Source organism: Engystomops pustulosus, chromosome 8 (genome assembly GCF_040894005.1).
Source record: "Engystomops pustulosus chromosome 8, aEngPut4.maternal, whole genome shotgun sequence".
NCBI lineage: Eukaryota > Metazoa > Chordata > Amphibia > Anura > Leptodactylidae > Engystomops > Engystomops pustulosus.
In genome coordinates this window covers 94,487,078-94,505,118 of record NC_092418.1, presented here as the reverse complement: position 1 = coordinate 94,505,118, position 18,041 = coordinate 94,487,078, and the positions used below count along the sequence as shown (strand labels likewise).

Genomic DNA, 18,041 nt, shown 5'->3' with positions numbered 1-18,041 from the left:
GAAGCAATTTATAATCTACAATAAGTTTTCTTTAACTGCTGAATGTCTAATTCATGCATATTTGCACTACCCTGCCAAAAAGAAAATTATTTCTTATCTGTTTTGGAAATAATACACTTTTCCAAAAAGATGTCACATGCAGCTGTCATGCAGTCAGAAAAAAAAATCATCTACTACTATATTTGCAACGGAATCATAACTTTAATACTGGAATGTGTAAAATGACATTTTTTAATTAAAAAAAACATTATTTAAAAGTAGGGAAACGCTTTTTATTGTATTTTTTAAGGACGCCATTCTAATCTAAAAAAATACAGATTTTTTGGGAGGTGTAGTAAAAAAAATCTAAATATCTAAAAATGCAAATTACACAGACTGAAAATAGCAGAGTCTCATGCAAGAAAGTGTTCGGAAAATTGAAAAAAACTGAACTAAAAAGGTAAATTAAAAAAAAAAGCTAATGCTAAAAAAAGCTAGGAATCTTTAGGGTCTCTCTGGCATTGCTCATCATGATTCCTGCTTTTTTTCTGATTCTTAGCAAAATGAGTGGAAACAACAAGGCTCTATGCTCATAGGATGTTGCTTATACTTCAATGGAGCAAAAATCAGCCTGCGTATTTAACCTGTCTCTCACCTGGAATGACTGAAATTGTTTTCAATGCTCGGAGAACTCTGAATGTTCTCAATGCTGAGACATTGCCCAGGTCCACAAACTCTGTCACATATCTGCAATAGGGGAGTTCACACACAAACACAATGACAGACACAAAGAAACAGTTGGATGTACAAGGGGCCTAACACCTCACACCAATTACTTCTTACCTGGAATTACAGAAATAGTTTTCAAAGCTCTTAATACTCTGAAAGTTCGAAGAGCTGAAACATTGCCTAGGTTTACAAATTCTGTTACATACCTGTAGGATTAAATCAGAGTTATTCAGGATTTAGGAAGATATTATGTAGCACCGGTCTTCTAGAAAGACCGTGCTGGTGTGACTGATGGAGGGGTGAATACGAGACGTCTACAGGAAGAAGCTGTGCGGAAAAAAAAGTCTGGCCATATAGTTTATGAAATTTTAATGAGATCGTAAAATTTGTTTTATTTTTGACTTTTGATTTCCAGTATTCGAAGATTCTTTGCTAAAGATGCCCAAAATGAAGACCTTCTGGTCTTCAAGAAGAACTAATGCTAACGAGAACAGAAAGAAAGAATTTCATTGAGGGTATTGGTCTAAGTTTAGATCATGGATTTACAATCATGTAGGCTTCAGACATATCTAATAACACGTCCAAAGATTGGTAAAGTAAAAAAGCCCTTTAACTCAATTAACGGGATGAAGGGGTTTTAACAGTACAATTTTTTAAATATTTAATAAGAGACTTTTAAAGTTTATAGATGTCCCATTTCATTTTGTCATTTCTTACCTAGGGTAGAAAATGTCTACAAAGAGCATCTACAATGGATGACTGTGGCAAAGGCCACTTATAACAAAAACATTGGTCAAAATCGACAAAAGTCCATAAAACTAAATAATAGAACTAATTATCAGTTATTAAAATATATATGGTCTTACATTGGATTTTATACTTTTCAGATACTTCATGGGAACTTTTGTGGTATTTATGAATTTCTCTAAAATCATATATTCCTCGGATAAAATTTACCAGAAAGAATGTTTTTTGTTTTGTATTCATTTTTTTTTACTTTAAATAAAAATGTCATTTTCTTTTATTTTTTATCTTTAAATTATAATTTTTTTCAAATTCCAAAATTTCCTTGATTTGTATTTGTTTTCCTTTTTATATTGTTAGGTTAATATATTTTTTTAATGCCTTTTTAAAAAAACCATTTTAACAAAAATCTAAATAATATTTTACACAATTTAGAAGTAGAGAAAATTAGCTGTGAACAGTGAGGAGACGAAATCGAAGAAACAGAAAGAATGAGGCTACAGTATATGTGGCCTACTTTTTAACGATTCCGTAATATAGGCACTTTTATGGAAGCAGATAGAGCAGAAGCGATTTCGAGAGACATCTCGGAGAGCAATTTAATGTAAAACAATGCACTGATATTGCAGCATTGAACGTTAACTATTTCATTACTGGTTCTAACCACTTAATTATTTTCATATTCACACAAAAATTCTTAGTTGACTACAAAATCTACTAATCAAATAGATTTCAACAATTTACTTTGGAAAACCCAAGGGTGTAAGTAATAGAAATGCAATAACTTATAGAATTTGTTTTAGCCAAGTTTTAATGCTCCAAACATTTCATATTATGTGTTAAGAAATTCTGAGGATGACTCCGGTGTTAAGTGCTATTTTCTCCTAGTTTTTAGTGAAGAGTAGTTAAACAAAGTGTCTTCCCGATCCTGCATTATTCAGGCCATTCATTAAATTGCTCATTTTCATCTGCGCTGCAGATTTCCCAATCGGTAATATCTGACTGTTGGATGTCCCAGCAGTGGGAACTTTGTGATCAACTGATATCCATTGACATATCTGAAAGGTAGAGACTGTCTAAAGAGAAGAATTCCTTTAAATATTACATAGGAATGGATTTGTTCTTCATTGGTTAACACCTGCGATTGGTCTCAGCACTGATCGCAGGTCATAACCAGTGGTTAATGCCGGTGGTACGTGTGATGTCATTGGGAAGCGCCAATCCCAAGATAAAATCCATCTAAATGCCTTTGGCAGTGACATTTGTAGGGTTAACACCTGCATTCACCAGCAACAATCACAGTTGTTACTGTTGGTTGTTGAGATTGAACTTCTGCTTAAAATTCACGTTCAGGTTTCGAAACCTGATTCATTTTACTTTCTTTAATGAAACGTAAACGGAACTTTTATGTCACAAGTACTCAATTTTTTTTCGCACACTTCAACGCTGTGGAATTAGGTATTGTTGCAGCTGTTCGACTATAAAACCTTAAATTCTAGGGAAGAAAATATTGGGGGTTAATTTGAAGTCATTCACTGAGCTAATGAGATGTTGTTTAGTCTATTTCAATTCCAAGCACAAAATTGTTAATAAAAATAATAATAATTAGAATTTTAAGTTAATTTAAAATGATTAAAGTTATTATTATTATTATTAAAGTTAAAATTATTAATAAAAATAATAATAATTTGCATTTTAAGTTTTTAATTTACAGAGAAATACAATTATCCCAAGTCAAAATCTACTGACTGAATCGCCTAAAAAAAGGTTACATTTTATGACATACAATTGCAAAATGGCCGATGTAGACAACTTATGACTTATCCCACTATTACAATACATTTAGCTGCTCACTTTTATAGCTACAATTAAAATTTTAAAGGTAATGTAACTGCCTGACTGTGCAGTCCTTTGTTTTGGTAGTAGCCCTGGTGCTTGTATGTGTGTTGTGATTTTGAGTTCAGAATTGTACATTCTTGAAGTTTAATGGAGTTGTGCTCCTAGGTCTCTACATTGAGCTGCTCCGCAAACCCTCCCCTCTGAGTAAAAGTTGTAGCAGGATTTTGGTTGAGTGTTATAGAAGGCACTTGAGGGGGATTTATTTCTATGTTGTTTGGTTTTTGAGACTTTTTTTTGTCCCAAATGAGACAAAAAGTCTCAATTAATACAAATACACCGTGGTGTATAGCAAAAGGTCTGTGGAGAAGTTGAATGGGCACAGAAGTGTGAGGACACCCCTCTGGGAACTTGGAAAAGTTACAGTCTTGTTATATAAATTATAAAAAAAGTTATATTAAAAAGTTCCCAGTTCTGTTGCTACTAAAGGTATGATCCATGATATATATGATGCATAACACTGCCTGAAAATTCCCTCATAGAGTTTGTTTCTCTATATTTCAGATCCTGAGAATGGAGACCAAAACATTACAAATCCTAAACTTGTTATTGAACATAGTTACGGTGGAGTGGATATCTATTCCAGGTTTCTCCATGACTCGTGTCCTATGGGTCAACAGGTTAATATACGGTTTATCCAAGGCCTGGGGAAAGGGTTTATGAGTAAGGCACCTGCTTAGGGTTCAAGCTAATCGGGATGGAGGCACAATGATAAAAGGATGTCCGATATCTGACAAAAGGCATCTGGTAAAATGTATTAAAATACTGGTAGACCCAAGGCCAACCAATGGTCTTTGTTTACTTGGCTGCAGCGATGCCATGCCCATCTACACAAGATACAGCTGCAGATAGTAACGGGCCTCGGAGGTGTTTAATTAAAGACTGCTCAGATGTCCACAGGGCAGCCACTGTAAGGTGAGTATTTAGTATATTCTATTCACTGATCTTGATCCCCAAGTTATCTAATTTTGGACAAAGACCCTTTGTGGCCAGTGTTTTATCAGGTGTTTATGGTTAGAGCTCATCTTCCAGCTCTGATTATTTTTTTTCTGTCTTTAAATTCTTATCTGTCGAACCCTGGTGATACACTAGGTTTTATCATGAGACCAGAAAATTCATCTTCTAACCTTCAATTAAATTTCCTATCATGAGTCTCAGGTAATTAATCTGCTCCATATACAGTAGTTAATGGCAGCGTTGATTAATTGCTGATCCCAGTAGATGTCGGACAATGCCATGCAGGATAAAAAAAAGTCAATTACAATGTAGAATTTTTGTGACTTATCTTAAGCAATTAACTTCTTAAAATAACTTTTGAAATTTGTTTTTAAACTAATGATCAGTCCACTTTGCCCACATAGGCAGTGAGTGTATTGGGCTCAGTGGCCGCTAGATGCTTCGAACATACTGTAAATTGGAAATGTACTGTATCAACTAGTCACAAGTAAAAAAAAATTGATGGGTTTTCATAGTAATCCGAATCTACCAGAAAATCTGAATTCTACCAGAAACCGAACCTGGTCTTCAATCATAAATTCGGATTCAGCATTTGGACAGAATGATTGGTGCTGGTATCTGTTCAGCCATACTAGTAACATCAACTTTGTAATTTTTTTTCAGATTTTCTTGGGGGAAACCAGTCCTAAAGAAATGTGCACTAGAATTTTTACATTTTTAAATATCTACTAAAACAGATGCTGGGAGTGGTGAAATGTCCTCTTCTTTTTGTGAATGGGGTTCCTCTCTTATCTAAATTAGTTTTTAATCACTGTATAGTGAAATATTCTGCAACTTCCTCTGCATCACTAAAGTGCAGGGAATTGAGTGCACATCCTCATGCTCTTTAGGGCCACACATAGCTTTGTCTAAAGAAATGGAAGGACCAAAGCCAAGTTCAAGGGGCATGGATGACCTAATTTGTAGGGTGAAGTCTACTGCAAAAATATTTTTGGCTCGCCTGTTAAAACAAATTCAACAGTCCCATCAAAGTTGGGACTGTTGCCAACAGCTCTGCTATACTGTTTTTGGGTGTTGAATAGCAATGTAACCACAGCCAAACAGTATGAGTTTCTACATGAACGGTACAGCTAGTACAGAATCTTTTATTGACTCTCTGCTTGTGTTTTAGAAGGCTGCTCCTCAAAAGGAGGACTGGAGATGACTTCAAACACGGTGTCCCTATACTTACACCACTGTTCAGTCATATCATTATCAACGTGGTGTGCTAATATGCACTGATCTTGGTGTGAATAGTGTTGTCGGAAACCACTAGCTACTACAGGTTGCGTAAAAGCAAATGTTAGAAACTTTCATGCCAGTAGAGTAGTGACCTCCCGTCTATCGTCTATACCGCTAATATACACCTTCAATCATATAAAATATGATACTTACGCCATAACAATTACACTGAAATCTAGCCAGTTCCATGGATCTCGCAGGAAGGTGAATTTTTCTAGGCAGAAACCTCTTGCTAGGATTTTTATGAGAGATTCAAATGTATAAATTCCAGTGAAGGTGTATCTGCGAAACCACAAAAACAAACACTTGGGACTAATAGAATAAGACAAATCATCTAGCATTTACAACATCCAAATGCTAAAAAAAATCAAATACAAATAAGAAATGACAAACCCATGTGCCCTGGTCAACTTGGTGTTTGTCTTTTAAATCCATCTAAAAGATATGGCCCATGGAAGTGTATATTTGAAGCAACTGTTACTAGCCAAGTGGGAGGTAATTCACATATGAACTTCTGTGGTTAAAGCTTAGGATCAAGATAACATAATAAATACAATGTATAAAGTCCATGCAGATGTCTATTAATTGAACAGTAGAATAGTGCTGGCAGGTGGCCGTACAATTCAGTAATTATTAGGCAACTTTTTGCCACATTACCTATTGTCGCTTATGAGGGACTTAGCAGATTGACAAATAATTTTATGGTAAGATTCTGTATAACTTATATTTTAATTAATTCCATGGTCTTTCTAGGTTGAACGGTCCTTATGAGTAACTGGCTTCCTCAAAATATAATATAATTGTGGGTGTTACTAATGGGGGTGAGCATTTGGCTTCAGTACCCGAACCTGAGCAGAATTTCAGGTTTCGTATTGGTCCGATCTTGAATGGGTCCATTATATATAAACACATGGAATCCCGTGATTAAACCTAAACATAGAACAACTAGGGATTTATATGAAATTTAAGTAATCCTGACCCCCCAAAAAACTATATATCAATCTGCTCAGCTCCTTCTGCTCTAGCCGCACTGCGTGTTCAATGGTGTAGGTTTCTTTTAAATATGGTCAAGATATTACACAACTTAATCAGATGAATAAATAAATTAAGATGTAGATGTAATTCGAGTTGTATACAGTTTCCCCTATTTAAAATATGTCATCAAGTAAAGATTTGGGATTTTGGGGGCCAAAAGGAAATTTATGGCTTGAGGCACCCCTAATCTAGACTAATCTAGACTTGTTATGACATGGTGCAACTTGGTCCCACTAGCATTGTCTCTGTTTTTGTTGCCCTTGTTCTGACAGTACTTGATAATTCAGTGTTACTATGAGAAAGAAGTGAAACTGAGGGGAGAAGGGAAGGCTATACCATGTCCCGACAAGGAGCAGACATTGAGGAAGCCGGTCTTCATCCCGCTCTTACTTGATTCCCTGAACTGATTGTTAACAGCCTGCATCTCACAACTTGGTGGAAGCCCTTGGTACCACCCAGTTGTAAGGGGTTTCCATTAAAGGTAAATTTACTGCTTCATTTCTATGTATGCTTTAAAGTGAAGCTGCCACCAGGCACCCTTTTTGAGCATCCTCTATGTCCCCAATGACAATAAATATCAAAACAGTTTTTATAAAAATTCTACCATTAATGGTAAACTAAGTTTACCTTCCTCCATGCAAGATCGTGTCCTGTGTCGATGGGGGGTGTTCAGCCGGGAGCCATTCCCCGCCCTCCTTTCACACCCCCACCCTGCTCCCCCTTCCCCTCTCCGATTTGCCTTCATTGACGGCTCACTTTGACTGCAAGCTCTCTTGCTATTGCTATATACCTTGCATCTAGGTATTGTAGGTAATTGCTTTTTCTACTCCTTTATAAGTGAAGGCCTGCTTGTTACTTTGGCAGTGGTTAGGATCTTACAATAGGAGGGGGAGTGGGTGTCATGGGAAGTTTTGTTGCCTAAACAAATTTTGGGTGGGACTTAGTAGGACGAAACATTGCCTCACTAATTTATGACAAAAAAGTGGGGTAAACTACAACTAAAACAAATACCAGAAAATATGATTTTCTGCTACAGTTGTAAATTAAGCACATTTCTTCTGGCACAGCAGCATTCTGGCAGCATGCGTTGCGAGTGTGATGCGAGTTCATCGCATCACACTTGCAAGTGTGGAACGGGCCTAACTCTTGATAAATTTCCATAGCTATTTTTTTTTTGTTGGAATTAGTCTGCTTTAACACATGAGACATCAGAAGCCATGTCATGTCACTTAAACCATCAGCTTAATGTATAATCTTCCCCCCGCACAGACATACAAAATTGGCATTTGGCTTTGAGAAAGCTTTGAAGGACAAAACTTTATTGAATCACTTCCTCCGCTTTCCTTACAGCCTCTTCTCGGAGATGACAGAGCAGCTGAAATTAAATGGCCAATAGCACTTAAGTTAATATAAATAGCATTCTCCGGGGACTGTAACCTTGCTGCATTACTAAGCAACTGGTGCCATTATTATCCTGCAGAGAGATTTTTATATCATACACGCCGTCTTGTGCAAGCCATAAACGTAATAGTAACCCTTGAAAAGATTTAATATCCACAAACTGCCATATAACTTTCATAAGTTGTTTTTGTGAAAGAAAGTGTGAACATCCCCATGCCCAACAATCATCTTAAAGGGATTTCTTACTGTGATTATTCCGTGCTGTTTGCTCTGACAATCAGGAGCAGATTAACAGGGCTGTATAAAAAGTTTAATGATCTTTTAACGGTTACTGCCTACTAACAGTACCAGAACCAAGCTTCATGGGAAAGGCTTTTTTTCATCTTTCAGTTTGGTAGTTTAAAGGGATTGTTTTGACTCTAAAAAAATAAAGCTTTAGTCACCTACTCTGTTGCTGATGTCCCTCGCAATGGTCCGTTGGAGCCGTGTTCATTTACATGGGCATGACAGCTTCACTGTGACTACTTCCGACGGCCTTGCAAACCCACCCATCTTGTGGACCAGGCGTCCAGAAGTTGCCGGAGCAGAGCTACTGTGCCCTTGTAAACAAACAGGCTCCGAAGGGGAGCATGGGACAATGTCAGCACCGGAGGAGATGAGTAAAGCTTTATTTTTTTTAAAAGCCCTCCCCAGCCATTTTTCTAATAGTAGGACAAGCTCTTTAAGGATCTTCAAAGAGAGTGGAAAAGCTCTGGACATGTGTCCAGAGCTTGTCCAGAGCTTGTCCAGAGCTTTTCCACTCTCTTTGAAGATCCTTAAAGAGCTTGTCCTACTATTAGAAAAATGGCTGGGGAGGGCTTTAAAAAAAAATAAAGCTTTACTCATACAGTAAGGAATCCCTTTAAGATGATTGTTGGGCATGGGGATGTTCACACTTTCTTTCACAGAAAGAACTTTTATGGCAGTTTGTGGATATTAAATCTTTTCAAGGATTACTGTTTCAAGGGCCATCACAGTGTGAGGAGTGCAGGGCTGGAGGTTCCACTCTTTTCTTTCTTTACAGGGAAGTATCAAACTTGGTGGGTGATATAGGTGGCTATGAGCCTATTAGGAGCCTATTAGGAGCCTTGGACCTCAGGCTGCCACTAAAACTGCCCATATCCAGGATTTCTCCCATGCATTCCCCATACTCTGGAATTCTCTACCAAAAAATGTCATTTTGTTCAGGACTGCCTACAAGACACAATAACTGCACTGCTCTGCTCCCTTGCCTCCGGTTTCCATCTTGCCTCCCATATACATTGTGAGTCCTCATGGGCAGGGTCTTCCTCCCACTTGTTTCCTGATCATTATAGTTTTTGTATTTGTACTTGCTTTTGTTTTTGTCTTATGAAATGTATGTCAACTCTTTATTGTAGAGCAACTATAGAGTGATTGTAGAGTACCATGGAATTAACAGTGCTCTATAAATATAAATAATAACAATAATGGCCGCTGCTGACAATAAGTAAATGGGAGCTGAGACAGTAGTTATAGCTACCAGCCACAACAGGGACATGGAGCCAACTGTGTTCACCCAACAGCTGTTCAGTTCAGGGGACTGGTTTTGTCCTTTAAAAATAAAATTTTAGACCAAAAAAACCCTTTAAAGGGTTTTCCCACAAACACAACTTGCTGATTGGTGGGGGTCTTACTTGTGAGACCCACACAGATCACGAAAACGAGGAGTCCGAGGAGTCCATTGTGGCCTCATCTACATTGTTATCCCCCATGAATTCCAGGATCGTAATCCCTCCATGGGCCATATTTCCAGTTATATTGGGCATGTAAAACTATGGAATCAATAGGGGCAGATACACTATGAAATGAGGTCTTATACAATATAAAAACTCATTATATGAAAATATATTTACTGCGCTATATTTTGGCCCATGTTTTGATATTTTATATGACAATTACATTTTTTTCATTTTCACTCTTTTATCATTTCAGACAGGCATCCTATTTTTACCAATTACTTTGTTACTAATGACTCCAAAAATGCTGTGTTTTATGTCAATAAAATTCTACGGATAATGAAATCGGCAGCCATAAAATTATAACCAACGCAATTTAACAGTAGATAAAGCTAATACTTACTCTACATTCTTGGTCCACTCCGGGGGATTACTCATGGTCATGAACACGCAGTTGGTCAGAATAGTGCACATTATGAGCATGCTGAATAATGTAAGGGTTAGTCAAGGAGAACAGCAATGGAAAAGTCATGTTATAAGTACATTAATAATAATAACATTATACCCAAAAGTATAAATAATAAAGCCATTTTTGACATAGTAAAGATAATAAAAAAAATCAAAAATACTCCCAAAACCATCAGGGCAGGTGGCCCTTCATATAAAAAGCAGCAGCAAAGAATGTTCCCATATTTATTTATTGTTTGCCTTTTGCCTTTGTTTGAGACAAAGAGATAATTGTTAGAATTTTTTTTATCACTTCAGTGGAATTCTACTGATACATTTCCAGTCTAATCTTTTTAATAGCAATGCTTTATACAGTGAAATTTACAACTGAAGAAGTGGACATGCAAGCGGTCCCCTACTTACAGACGACCCCTTGTTACAGACCTAGTTATCTGCCCACTGTGACCTCTGGTGAAGTCTCTGGATGTTACTTTAGTCCCAGTCTGCAATGATCAGCTTGTCACCTCATTTTCACTAAAGACAGGTTGCAGAAACTTATTACACCTGCAGTGCAAATCTGCCTTTCCGCCTTTTCTTAGCATTTGCATTACTATATAATTGTGTGTTATAACTTATCTTGCATACGGACAAAATCCTTGAGTAGTTACAAGGGCTGAACTTTGGTTTGGATGCATTTAAAAAAACAACATGTGCCTTGTCTGTGTTACTCACTCCTCAGAGCTTGGCCTCCACCTTTGTGCTCCACCTCCTGCTCCTTCTCAGAGGTCACAGCCTGGTCAGCCTGACATCAGTGGGGAAGAGACAAGCTGTACAGGAGCACAAAGATGGAGGCAGCCTGCAGCTCAACACAAGTCACATGTTGTTTATTGAAATGCATCCAAACCAAAGCCCAACCCCTGTGACTACCCTAGGATTTTGTCAGGATGCAAGAGTAAGTTATAACACACAATTAAATTGTAATGCAAATGCATGGAAAAGGCAGAGAGGCATTTTTGCACTGCATGGGCTTTTACAATCTATCTTTAGTGAAAATGAGGTTCCCTTTAACGTGTCTGTAATTAAGTTTTATTGATAATCCGTGTTCCCATGACAGCAAAAATTTTTGAAAATCCAATTGTCGCAATTGTGAAACAACATTTTTTTTTTGCCTATAGTTACAATTATAAAATATACAGTTTCGACTTACATACAAATTCAACCTAAAAACAAACCCAAAGAACCTATGTTGTACATAACCCGGGGACTGCCTGTATAGATACGTCCCAAATGAATGGTGATGTTTTTGTCATTCTGTCTTTAATTTGCTGGATCTGAAAAAGCATGTAAAAGACATACACAGAATGTATAATAGGTCAAATCGATGTCTGGCGATGTCTGGTTGGGATTTCCTACTTTATAAGTCACCTGTTGGTTAGAGAAATATTTGGCCAGAGTTGGCTTCCTTCGGCAAAACCCATTTCTGATAGACAACTCATGCTACACTACTATCTATGACCGCTAATGATTTATGTTCCCTACGACACAATACAAAATAGTTTTTACTTACATCCTATCTCCTAGCACTACAGCTGCTGAGCATAATGGACCATCTGTAGACCGCTTTCGGCCTTGAAGGTCAGGCTACAGCTGGGTGATCCTATTGCTAATGTTCACATGCTTGTAAAGAGACTGAGGTATTGATCGTCCTCTCCTAGTGAATAAAGACAGATCAGAGACACAAGAGGGGAAGTCAAATGACACTACCAGGAATTATCCCTGGTAAAGAGGAAGTTTAGCCATGCATGTAATAGGTTGACTGAAGAACAAGATTATGATTTTCGAGATTCTGCTTAAAAGGTTTCTTCTCAGTTTGATGTCATATTTAGGACCTATAAGGCCCCTGTCCCGACCTGACCCAACATCTTCCAAAACAGAAACCGGTCTGTATTCTCTATATTTCTTCTATAACGTTCATGGTGAACCTTCTAAAGACCAAGTGACCAAACTACAACCAAAACTTGCTTATTTGTGGTATGGTGCCAACTTGGCAATTAAAGCAGTAACTTTCTGGTTCCTGTTTTGTCACAATTTTAAATCCAATCGGTGTCCTGAGGACACAAATACAGTAGAGAGAAGGCTAAAAAAAATTTGGATTATAATTGTATCTTCTCTCCAGGATCCCCTGAAAAGAAGCGTCATGGGGCCCAGAGCAAGAGCTCCAAAGACAACCCAGATATGTCCACAATTTCTCACTCCTCCTTCAGACCCAGACAGTTCCGGATTTGTCACTTTAAAATAGCTTTCTATAGTGTACTAGAGTGTAATAAATGGAGCTGAATTCTAGGACACAGATGTCACCAGAATGTGGACCTGTTAGTGCCCCTCGAATGATCAGTGGAATGGCGTGCAGATGTGCATGCTCGACCAGATTCACTTCTTTGAGTTTTAGGTCTTATGCACACGACCATGTGTTTTGGCTGCCCAATCTAGAGCTAACTCAACACCCCATGACAGCACTTCCAGATGGCCGCAGGAGCTGAATATCAGAAACCAGGACCTGGAGCAAAGTACACCAGGACCCATTAGCGGCAACCCTTTCATATAGAGGAAGTCCCCGGGTTACGTACAGGAAAGTTTCTGTAGGTTTGTTCTTAAGTTGAATTTGTATGTAAGTCGGAACTGTATATTGTATTATTGTAACCCCAGCCAAAATTTTTTTGGTCTCTTTTTAAAATGTTGGGTTGTCATAAGAAGATTAATTACAGACGCCTTTGATAACTGTTTTAGCTGTTTATTGTAGCCTAGGTCTAAAATACAATAAATTGCCAACATCCAGAGGTCCCTTTCTTAACTAGGGGTCGTCTGTAAGTCGGGTGTTCTTAAGTAGGTGACCACCAATTCCTAAAAGAAGGAGCCGGGGATACATATCTAAATGTAAACCTGCACCTACCAGTAAAAATCTGCAGTAAAATGAATGCAATGGGGCACATTTACTAAGGTCCTTGCGCCAGTTTTCTGTCGAACATTGCACATTCTGGCTTGCACAGGTATTTAAGATGTGTCCACGCCACATATATGGCGCATGCGACCCTTTTGTGTCGCAGCAGCATTATTCTTCAAACAAATTTCGTCATTGGAAGGGGCGTTCCGATGCTCAGTCGGACCATACACCACATTTATCATGCAAAGTCTGACACAAGTGTGTCGCACACCTCATGTTAAAGGTGCAACAAAAGAAAGTTAGTGTAGGGGCAGTGCAGATGGGGCCAGATTCATGCAGAACATGCAGCACAAATGCTGAATCTGGCGCCCCCTGCACACTACACAGGCAAACTGCACATAGTACAAACTTCACTGTTTTCAGTAAATGTGCCCCAATGTGTCATCGATGAATAAACCAGAAAGAGTCACTGGGGGTCATTTACTAAGGGCCCGATTTGCGGTTTCCCGACGTGTTACCCGAATATTTCCGATTTGCGCAGATTTTTCCTGAATTGCCCCGGGATTTTGGCGCACGTGATCGGATTGTGGCGCATCGGCGCCGGCATGCACGCGACGGAAATTGGGGGGCATGGCCGAACGAAAACCCAACGGATTTGGAAAAACCGCCGCGTTTAAAAAAAAAAAGTGTCGGTGGACACGCACTTACCTTCACCCACGATAGGACGGTGAACTCCAGTGCATTCCGATGCTCTTCAGTGCAGCAGCGACACCTGGTGGACGGCGGAGGAACTACCTTAGTGAATCGCCGGAAGACCCAAATCCACCGTAGAGAATGCGCCGTTGGATCGTGAATGGACCGGGTAAGTAAATCTGCCCCATTGTCTTTCTAAAATCTGTGCGGTAGCTTGTAAATTTTTATTATCTGTCATGTTATAGTTATCTTGAAGAAATTTATGACATTTACACTAGTTATGTCTGCTTCCCCCCCCTAATACCTGAGCATACAAAGATAGCTGCCACCTATAAATGTACATAAGGAGCCTATTACAGATGCTTATAAATTATTTTCCTACACAGCTGTATACATCTTTCCATCGGGCTCTCCTGCTCTATAACATGCTATGTGACAATAGAACTGCATGTTCCATGTGACAGTTTATCTTTCCATAGAACAAACACCGAAACAAACACCAATACAACAAGTCCATAGTAAAGGATATGAATGTACCAAAACCTTAATAGCTATTTTTCTAAGGGGGTTGAAAGGAGTTAAAATGTACAAGGCAGACGTGGCACTGAAGCGGAAGATTGCCTTCCCTCTATTCAATACTATAAAAGTCTGTAAAGAGAGAGAAACAATCAATCAGTTACAGGTACAACAAAGATTCACAAACCTTCAGTAACAAGGAGTAAAGTCCCATTTACATGAACAGCTTAATGGTCACATTCTAATGCAAATGAATGTGTGAAGGTCCTGTCAGCGGTCCAATACATGCACAGTGAGTATTATAGGTTTGTTTCAGCATTGTATCACGCAGGTATCAGGAGCACCAAGAGCTAAGAATAGGGGTTTTCTTAAAGGGAACCCGTCATCTCCCTAAAGCCCTCCAACAGTATCTTCTGAAGTATAATCCATGTCCCCTGGATGTCCATTTTGGAAAATTCTATATGCTGGCACTTTGGATAAATCAGCTTTTGTGTGTAATACACAGTCAAGCCGGTAGGGCTGCTCGTGCAGGCAGTCATGCAGCCCCACCACCTGATCACCATATGCTATGCCCACTCCAGCATCATTGTAGCTAGCTCTTCCTCCGAACGACTACCCGTCATCTCTAGTGATCTCGGAGCTGCATGGAGTGGATGTCAGAGTGGGTGCCTCATTATTGCATAAGTAGCCCCTTTATTTTTACATTAGTTTGTTAATGTTTAGTATAGTGGTGCTATATCTGTATGGCAGGTAGAGAGTGGGAAGTGGGAAGCCCTGGGAGATGTAGAAACACACAGATATATGTACAAGAGATGGTATTTCTCTGATGACGTGGTTCTTGGTCTCCTGCTAACCCGATACATCTATACAAAGGATTCCCGATCCAACACATCTATACAAAGGATTCCCCAACCCGACACATCAATACAAAGGATTCCCTGCCCGATGTCTCCTCTGAGGAATCCCCTTAGACAGCTATTTTGAGTCTATACAACAGCAGAACTCATTCAGTACCGAAAATTACAGAATCCAGTTACAGAATCCAGTTATTATCCAGTCAACTGTACTGAGTATGAAAGTTTTGCAAAAGTATCGCACACTTAATATATTTGAGATTTGCAGCATAGTGTGATTTTTGGCACTCTGGGCAGTCCTTTTTTCCTGTCTGGATTACATCTCAGGGGCTTTTTTTTTATAACTTTGTCTTCTTTTAACCTGTCTTAAATACAATTTGATCATGTTTTTACATTATATTAAAAGTCTTCTTTTGTGATGGATTTCTCTTTTGTGGGTATTTACAGATTTTGGTTGTAGAATGTAGAGAGGCCTGCAATTTTACATACATTAGGTCACTTTTTATGTTTAGTTCTGAAGTTTAGTGAGAAACCATTTATAGTTTGTCCTGGCCTAAATTTTGCCATCTTAGAAATGAGATAGCTGTCATTGGATATGACCATGACTGCACTCATCCAACAGTGGCCACCCTACTACTAGTGAGCCCTATCTGACCACCTGGATTCAGCATTTGAATCTGTGGGACGTGCAGTAACTCCCAGATATTTCATATGCAATTTCTTTGTGTAATCATTTCAGCAGCAGTGGTCGTATCCAAGGACAGCTCTCCTCTGCTTCTAAGGGACAATATGGCTACATTTATGGGAAATTATCCTTACACAGGAACATTATTTTTAATAACATCCAATTAAAGAAATGTATGTATATGGTAGAAATATGTGATTAAATGTGAACGCCAAGATAAGAACACAGAAAAAACATTGTATTCTTTATATCATGTCCACATGGCAAACTGACATTATGCTGTGCCCTATAAATAAAACTAAATACAATATCAAGGTAGTAAAAATAGGCAAGACCTTACTTTTTGATTATAATAATATGGGTCTAGGTCCTCCAGCGGTTCTGATACCATTCCCGGAGGTATATCCCCGTATATGAATGGCAGACTTTTGCCTGCCTCCAAGTCACTGCTCGGCTTGGGGCCATTTTCATCGTCATCGTTAATGTTCTCTTGTTTGGGCTTCTTTGCTTTCTCCTCTGCAATACGTTTCTCGATTGCTTCAAGAGACTCCCTGGTAAAATAGCGGAAGCTGTCGGGCCCTGGTGGTACAAGTCGTGCCTGCGCCATCTTTTCATCCTGCACCTTTTAATTTACTGCTTAGCTCCTTTCATAATGGAATCCTGAAATGAGAGGAGAACAGAATTGTTAGTGTACAGCATGAAGATTTTTGTAATACCAGGAATTACATTTTTTGCTGGTTACAGATTCCAATAATGTTATAGTGATTTTAAAAATCAGGATGAATATCTGTGAAATGGAGATCCCGTGGACCACAATACCTGGGGGGCTGAACACCAAGTATTGTGGTCCACGGGATCGCCCTTTCACAGATCTTCATCCTTTTTGGGGTCTGACATTATTTTAAAAAATTGCATGTTTATTTGTAGTATTTACTTGTTTAACTTCTGTGTCTGGGCATGAGTTCTGTTATGTGGCGCAGTACACATTACTGCCATTAGGCCTTTGTACTACTCTGTATACAGCTGTGTACCCTTACCTGGGCTGTTCATGCATTGTCTCTCCTGGAATTTTTTAGTACATTTTAAAGAATTAATTTGCTATCAATATCGTTTCTCTATTTTTTTAAGATTATCATTGGCATGGATTTCCCTCTTTCCAGCTAGTTTTTGGTGGTTATTTAATATTTGTGAGGGCCACCTCTGACCACTCTGGCATAGTGCAGTAACTTTTATGATTAGGTCCTAAGTGACCTCTGTTACTGTTAGTACCGGTAACTGTTGTTGTGTTGTTTTGTTATTTTGAGTTTCTTCTTCGATAAGTTTAAAGACCGTGCTGGTCTTTGATCTTTGATCAACTTGTACTTGACTCAATATGTCGGACAATCCAATTTGAGTGACTCCATTATATCAAGGAATTTGTCACAGTTGTTGACTATCCTTGCCTTAGAAAAGATCATCAATTTTCTTATTCTGCTCCTATGTCAGAACAGAACAACAAAATTGACCGATTCAGATATGAACACAACCTATATGGGAAATATCCACCTCCCGCTCTTTAGTTTGCATGCAAATCTACAGATGTAGCAGTGGTAAATCTGTCATAATGCATCACACCCGCTTCCTGATAACTCTGCCTTAAAATGATGTGCTGCCATCACCTGAAGTCTCCGTAAAACCACAGAGCATACATTTTGTAATTGCAACATTTTTCTTCACAATATACAAATTCTACATTTTAGAAACTATTCTGTAGCATTCCCAGCTCTGCTACTTATGTGCCATATGCAAACACAACAGGGAAATCTATGGCTTATATTACCGTGTTACATTCACTAATGGGATTACTCTTTCTTTCCAGCAAAAATAATTCAGCCTTCTCTAAATAATACAATTTCATATTTCCTAATTTTTGGATTTCCAAACATAATATTTTATATCTTCTAACTTTTACAATTCTTTTTAAATTCTAAATACCTTGTGCACATCAATGATTTTAGGCTATTGCCAAAAGTCATTGCCAAAGTTTTGAAAATCCAATTGTCCCTGGGGCAAAAAAACATTTTTGTTTGGAACTACAATTATAAAATATACAGTTTTGACTTACATACAAATTCAACTTAATAACAAACCAAGGGACCCTATCTTGT

General features: G+C 38.4%; 1 protein-coding gene across 5 annotated transcripts in view; it reads right to left on the bottom strand.

Annotated features, from left to right (window-relative positions):
• The window catches only part of LOC140075670 (sodium channel protein type 2 subunit alpha), a 156,610-nt gene that overhangs the window by 77,299 nt on the left and 61,270 nt on the right, over positions 1 to 18,041 (bottom strand). For 3 of the 5 annotated variants that reach the window (XM_072121825.1, XM_072121823.1, XM_072121826.1), the window contains exons 2-6: positions 16,235 to 16,554; positions 14,370 to 14,487; positions 10,162 to 10,252; positions 5,740 to 5,868; positions 823 to 914 (exon numbers count right to left, since the gene is read on the bottom strand). In XM_072121825.1, coding sequence (XP_071977926.1) covers positions 823 to 914; positions 5,740 to 5,868; positions 10,162 to 10,252; positions 14,370 to 14,487; positions 16,235 to 16,501 — 697 coding nt within the window. In that variant the 5' untranslated portion in view covers positions 16,502 to 16,554. Of the gene's footprint in view, positions 1 to 634; positions 727 to 822; positions 915 to 5,739; positions 5,869 to 10,161; positions 10,253 to 14,369; positions 14,488 to 16,234; positions 16,555 to 18,041 lie in introns of all 5 variants that reach the window. The other 2 variants (XM_072121824.1, XM_072121827.1) reach the window with 1 other exon arrangement.